Source organism: Octopus bimaculoides, chromosome 14, assembly GCF_046866305.1.
Source record: "Octopus bimaculoides isolate indiv1 chromosome 14, ASM4686630v1, whole genome shotgun sequence".
NCBI lineage: Eukaryota > Metazoa > Mollusca > Cephalopoda > Octopoda > Octopodidae > Octopus > Octopus bimaculoides.
Window position 1 is genome coordinate 9,037,156 of NC_142941.1, and position 7,500 is coordinate 9,044,655.

Here is a 7,500-nt window from a genome sequence, read left to right on the forward strand (position 1 = left end):
TTATTTTGTTATTGAGTCTGACAGAAAAGGCCTAAAACAACCAACCAACCAACCAACCAACCAACCAGCAAGGAAAGAAATAAGAAACAAACAAACTAATCAACTAACTAAAACAGGGGTTCTCAACCGTTTATTTTTATCTGTGGACCCCTTTGATTACCATTTTATTCTAGTGGACCCCTGTAGACATTTGATGTTTAAAAACTATCTTCATAGAAACTTTATCGAATTTTCCTCGGAGAGCGAAGCACGGAAAGTGAAGTTGCTTGGCGCACATTGGCCTTGAACACTGCTGTGCATGTGCACTAAATTTTACCGCTCTAGCTCACTTCTGCTGTTTACAACAGTGCTTGGAAGGAAGGTGTGTAGCGTGTGATCATCGCATTGTCCATCACAGAGAAATTTGAGCAGAGAATCTCCATCAAATTTTGTCCAAAGCTTGACGATACCTGCTCAGAGGTCTACGCAATGTTTTCAAAAAGTTTTCATCGATCGCGATACATTCAAGCTCTTGTGCAACTCAAAACCGAGAGTCTTTTTTGTTCAGCTGAAAGCAGTTTTGGCACAAACTTGACAGACACGCGTCTCATACCCAAATCTTGAGTGATAATGGACCGAACTGAACCGTAAGTAATTTGTACATTCTCTGATAAGTCGCGGATTCGACGATTTCCCTTCACAGCTCCAAGCATATCTGGGATATTTTTCTCAGTAATGCTGGCTGCAGTTCTCCGCGAACGTTCGTCAATATCTACATTTTTCGGCCACCTTGGAAACGTCTGAACCACTCGTACACTTGTGTGCAGTTCATACACTCCTCTCCATACACTTTCTGCAACTTCGTGCTAGCCTCTGTGCAGGTATCACAGTGACAACTTTCTCTGTCATGGTCAATGCGTCGATCACAGGTTACACACATTCCTTCCAAGCACTGCTGTAAAACTTAGTGCGTTTGCGTTGCAGAGTTCAAGGTCAGTTTGTGTCAAGCGGTTTTACTCCGCGTTCTTTAACATTGTTACTATGGTAACAGTCCGGATACATATTGATCAGACCTCGTATACACATACATACATACATACATACATACATACATACATACATACATACATACATACATACATACACACACATATACTAGCAGAAACACCTGTCATTGACTGGGTTAAAAATGCTGCTGCCAAAATTGTACTATGAACATTGAAAGTTATTCACTTAAATTATATTGAACATATATAAGAAATGACTGTTAACATTCAAGTAGAAGATAGAACTGTTTCCTTCTGGCCAATAATATACATATATATATATATATATATATATATATATATATATATATATATATATATATATATATATATATATACAAAAGACGAAGTCAGGTGTGTAAACAACAAACAGGTGTATTAGTTTAACGGTCGGCAAGGTGAGTAAGTCTTTTACGTTTCGAGCCTACGCTCTTCAGCAGAAAGGAACATGAGAAAACAAGCAGAGAGAGAATTTAAAAAAAAAGCTTTAGTGGCTAGCGGTCAATCATGGCTATGACCGGAGATATATCGTGACCCGACTTTTCGTTCGATGTCACTTTGTCCAACGTCAATTCGTCCACGTCTTTTGGTCGGACGTCTTTATGTCCGACGGTATTTTTGTCCAACGACTTTTTTGTCGAATTTTAAATAAACTCTTTAGAAAACACGGCCAACATCAAAATCAAATAATAATTGAGAATTTTATTGCTAGGATTTGTCGTTGGACAAAAAAATCATTGGACCAAACGACATCGGCCCAAAAGAGTTGGACGACAATATTTTTGACGAAGTGACGTCCGACGAGAAGACAGCGTCATATATATATATATATATATATATATATATATATATACAGCATCAATTATTATTTTGGTCTACATCCCTTTACAATCCATTACATATTAATAATTTCGCGATACTTTCTATGAAATTTATAGCTACAACACTGATTTCTGTGAGAAATTATAAAAGAATTTAAATGAAAGGAAAATGTTAATTTGAAGAAAGAACGTATTAGGAATTTTATGATGTCATAAAATTCTTGTTCTTCAGGGACACATTTTACGACGTGTCATATTCTTTTGACTCATATGGTGACGTACAAAGGAAAGATACACCAATATTTGTATCGTATTATACTCTTATATTTCACAGAAACATGGTTTATTAGCTTTTCAAGATGCTTTAGCTTTGGAGAAGATCGTGAGTGAAAGTCTGGAAGGAATTATCGCAGAAGATGACTTTCAGGTAAACCACCCTGGTTCCCTTTTCTATTTCTTTTTAGTTTACATTAAAATATCGTGTATAATATGCACCCTTATAGTACGTGCTGATCGTTTAGTAGATAGTCTTATGAGATTTTAGAGACGCTACTTTGTGCAATGGTCAGCTCGGTTTTGGAGATTCGAATATGTGTGTTTATATATATATATATATATATATATATATATATATATATATATATATATATATATATATATATATATATATATATATATATATATATATATATATATATATATATATATATATATATATATATATATATATATATATATATATATATATATATATATATATATATATATATATATATATATATATATATATATATATATATATATATATATATATATATATATATATATATATATATATATATATATATATATATATATATATATATATATATATATATATATATATATATATATATATATATATATATATATATATATATATATATATATATATATATATATATATATATATATATATATATATATATATATATATATATATATATATATATATATATATATATATATATATATATATATATATATATATATATATATATATATATATATATATATATATATATATATATATATATATATATATATATATATATATATATATATATATATATATATATATATATATATATATATATATATATATATATATATATATATATATATATATATATATATATATATATATATATATATATATATATATATATATATATATATATATATATATATATATATATATATATATATGTATAATTGTTATCATATATAGGCGCAGGAGTGGCAGTGTGGTAAGTAGCTTGCTTACCAGCCACATGGTCTCGGGTTCAGTCCCACTGCATGACACCTTGGGCAAGTGTCTTCTACTATAGTCTCGGGCCGACCAAAGCCTCGTGAGTGGATTTGGTAGACGGAAACTGAAAGAAGCCCGTCGTATATATGTATATATATATATATATATATATATATATATATATATATATATATATATATATATATATATATATATATGTGTGTGTGTATATGTTTGTGTGTCTGTGTTTGTCCCCCCAACATCGCTTGACAACCGATGCTGGTGTGCTTAGGTCCCCGTAACTTAGCGGTTCGGCAAAAGCGACCGATAAAATAAGTACGAGGCTTACAAAGAATAAGTCCTGGGGTCGATTTGATTCGACTAAAGGCGGTGCTCCAGCATGGCCGCAGTCAAATGACTGAAACAAGTAAAAGAGTAAAAGAGTATTTGTCTACAGAATATGTGTGTGTGCGTATGTGTGCAACAGTTGAGTGTTAAGTAAATTTTCTTTCAAATCTAATTACACTCCTTTACGCTATGGTAGTAGGGCTACGGTAGTAGTCACTTGTCCAAGGTGTCATCGAGTGGGACTGAACCCGGAACCATGGGGTTGCGAAGCAAGCTTCTTGACACACAGCCACTCCAACGTCATATATCGATGAGAATGGATTTTTTTGTTTGTGTGTTTGTATTCGTATGATGTAGCATTTTTGCTACCTTCACTACTGGTCACTTTTCATCTATTACCGAAACGATATCTATTTTGACCTCGGCGCAATTTGAACTCACAATGCTAATACTTTCTGTTCGATGTTCTAGCGACTTTGTAATTTCAGTCAACACATTTGATGAACAATAGACATTTATGTAGCACCGTGTTTGTTGTATTCCGACGTAAATACAGATGCTTCACGCTGGTTTGTGAGACAAGCTACCGCTTCGAGCATTCATTACTCGTTGAATGGAGGCTACCATAAGAAGAAAAAAATACAATTAATAAATCGATCGAACAGTTTTCATGTAAATAGATAAAACATGGATTTTTTGTTTATCAATTTAAAATTTTCCTTTTTATTCTTTATTTAAAGTTGAACCACTTCATTGAAAACGAATATCTGGACGAGCAAGTTGATACTATTAAAATCCTTGGTGACTATGTCCGGCAGCTGGAAATGTTTTCCGAAGATCAATATACTCTGGGTCAATACATATTTGACAAGAATTTATTAAAATCTTTAAAACATGGTAAAGATAAAGAAGATATGACCAAGCAATATTAATTCCACTTATAAATATTTACAATATATGATATTCAAGGATTAAAAGTGTGGTAAACGCTTTCGTTTTGCTGTTTATTATTTCTATACATTTTACAATTGTTTTATTTAAGAATATTCTTCTTGTTCGGTGTAACACTTTAACTGTAGAATGAAACCGAAATCCGAACTGGATTGCATATATAACAATTATATTATACGTTTAAACTACGAGACAAAATCGAAAACAATCTAGTAGAGCGGTTTACAACAATGTTTTTCATCTACGTACCCCTTTGATTACTATTTTATTCTGGTGGATGTCCACAGCCATTCAATGTTTAGAAACTAGTTTTATAAATCTTCTTTAAAAATTCCTATTTTGTTTGTGAACTTAAATACATGTTGTTGTTGTTACTGTGTGTGTGTGTGTGCGTGTTCGTGCGAAGTTAGTTGATGACGTATGCCTTACAGTAAAGGAGTGTAGTCGTTGATTTATTAGGTATCATGTGTATATATTTGAAAACTGAAAATGAGTTCCCATTTGCGCAGGAGACGAGAGAACAGTGAAGCGCTGCATTAGATAACGCTGAACACAAAGGGATCCAATTTTTGGAAATAGTGAACAGTGGGAAATCAGAAATAAAGGGATTCTATAACGGATGAAAACAAATTGATGATGGTGTTCAAATGGTCACGAGAGAGTGATTGTGGCTCAGTGAAAATACTTATTAAACAGAATGCGGCAGATTTCAAAACTCTGTCAGTCCATCAAGAGTTAAATTATAAAACATTGAAACAATCACGAACGTGTCAATAAATATATAAGGTGTCCGTAACTTTACAAATTGAAATATTCAGGAAAGAGAGTTTATTGGAAAATATTGGCAAACAAAGTTATATTAAAGATGTCAGATCGTTTCTACCTGGGCTCCTTTGAATCTCAACTTAAATAGATACAGCAAACTGTGGAAGACGTAAATATAATTTATGAACACCCTGTAAAATACACGCGGGAGATAGGTAGAGGGGGGAAGCGTAGATGAAATTTATAGAAAGAATCAATTGATTAATAGAAGACAAATATTGCCTGTATAAAGAAAGGGTGAAAATAACATAGGCTGAATGAATTATTTATAATCTATAAGAACAGAAGATTTGAAATGAATGAAAAATATAACAATGAAGAAACGCTGGTGGTGTTTGTTGTTGTATGGAAAATAAAACATAAGCAGAATGGCTAATTTGAGTTAAGACTGCCAAGGGAGCAATCGGACTTGTTAATTCAATAGAAAGAGCTACGTTAAACTGTTGATTGCGGTTTTGTATTTTTACTTTTCTTTAGTCATTGGACTGTGGCCATGCTGGGACAGTGACTTGAAGGGTTTTAGTCGTACAAATTGACATCGGTATTTATTTATTTATTTATTTATTTATTTGTTTGTTTATTTATTTATTTATTTATTTTTAATCTTGATACTTAGTCCATCGTTCTGCAAAGCGAAGTGCTGATTTACTCGGATATAAGCAAGCCAACACTGATTTTCAAGCAGCAGGAGTGAGACATCTTTATCAGTGTACCTGAAGAGACCTCGACTGATGGGTCGAAACATATGCTGTACCTAATAAAATTCTAATACAAAATCAATCCATTTCCTACAATTAATTAATATTATATACATACATAATACACACACACACGCACACACACACATATATATATATATAGCAGGCTTCCTTCAGTTTTCATCTGCCAAATACATTCACAAGGTTTATGTCTAACCGGGGCTATAGTAGACGACACTTGCCCACGCTGCCGCGCAGTCGGACTGAACCCAAAACCACATGGTTACAATGCAAGCTTCTTAACTACGCATCCATGCCTGCGCCAACAGGAAGGAATAAAATAAATTAAGCATAAATTATAAAAATATATGTAACAGATAAATATATATGTTGGTCGTGTTTAAACGATTTAAAGTCGATGGATGTAATATAATATAAACGAAGAAGTGAATGAACTGAGGTAAGAAAATAAATATATAAAATGGGGAAATTATAGTTGGAAGAGAATTAAATATAAGGCAAGTATAATGAAGAGGATAAAAATATTTCTTTATTGCCCACAAGGGGCTAAACATAGAGGAGACAAACAAGGACAGACAAAGGGATTAAGTCGATTAAATCGGCCCCAGTGATTAATTGGTACTTATTTAATCGACCCCGAAAGGATGAAAGGTAAAGCCGACCTCGCCGGAATTTTAACTCTAAACGTAACGGCAGACGAAATACCGCTAAGCATTTTGCCCGGCGTGCTAACGATTCTGCCAGCTCGCCGCCCTAAAAGATAACGTTTCTTATTTCTCAATCGCCCACAAGGGGCTAAACGTAGAGGGGACAAACAAGGACAGACAAAGGGATTAAGTCGATTACATCGACCCCAGTGCGTAACTGGTACTTGTTTAATCGACCCCGAAAAGATGAAAGGCAAAGTCGACCTCGGCGGAATTTGAACTCAGAATGTAACGGCAGAGGAAATACTGCTAAACATTTCGCCCGGCGTGCTAACGATTCTGCCAGCTCGCCGCCCTAAAAGATAAAAATATTAAATTTCAACAGTTAGTTGTTAAGTGTCTGCGTAAGCACAAGAAGAAAAAATAATATTGGAATAAAAAAAAGAGTTTTAGAGATAAGAATACATATTAGATTTTTATTGTTTTTATTTCTTAAAGGAAGCAATACATCCAACAAATTACAGACTGGAAATTTTGACAATCAATCAATGTCTGTGTATACAATGGTTTTTGGGAATTTGATATTTTCAAGTTGAAATTCTCTTGGAATAATGAATTGACATTGACCAGCGAATATTCTTCACGTCTGATGCATTTCTAATCCTATTCAGAGCAACAGACAACTGACTAAGTGTGAAGGACACGTTTGTAGGGGAAGAGTTTAAAGTAAAAACAGTGACATATATATATATACGTATATATACATACGTATATATATATGTATGTATATACATGTATTTATTTATATATATGTGTATATATTTTCTCTCTCTATTTATTTCTGTGTTCCTTTCTGTGGAAGAGCGTAGGCTC

The 7,500-nt window shown here is 32.7% G+C and overlaps 1 protein-coding gene across 1 annotated transcript in view; it reads left to right on the top strand.

Moving 5' to 3' along the window:
* LOC106867545 (soma ferritin) overlaps nt 1–4,476 on the top strand; it is a 7,512-nt gene extending 3,036 nt beyond the window's left edge. The window contains exons 5-6 of the mRNA XM_089363313.1: nt 2,123–2,273; nt 4,226–4,476. Coding sequence (XP_089219439.1) covers nt 2,123–2,273; nt 4,226–4,417 — 343 coding nt within the window. The 3' untranslated portion in view covers nt 4,418–4,476. The remainder of the gene's footprint in view (nt 1–2,122; nt 2,274–4,225) is intronic.
* Nucleotides 4,477–7,500: the final 3,024 nt, after the last annotated feature.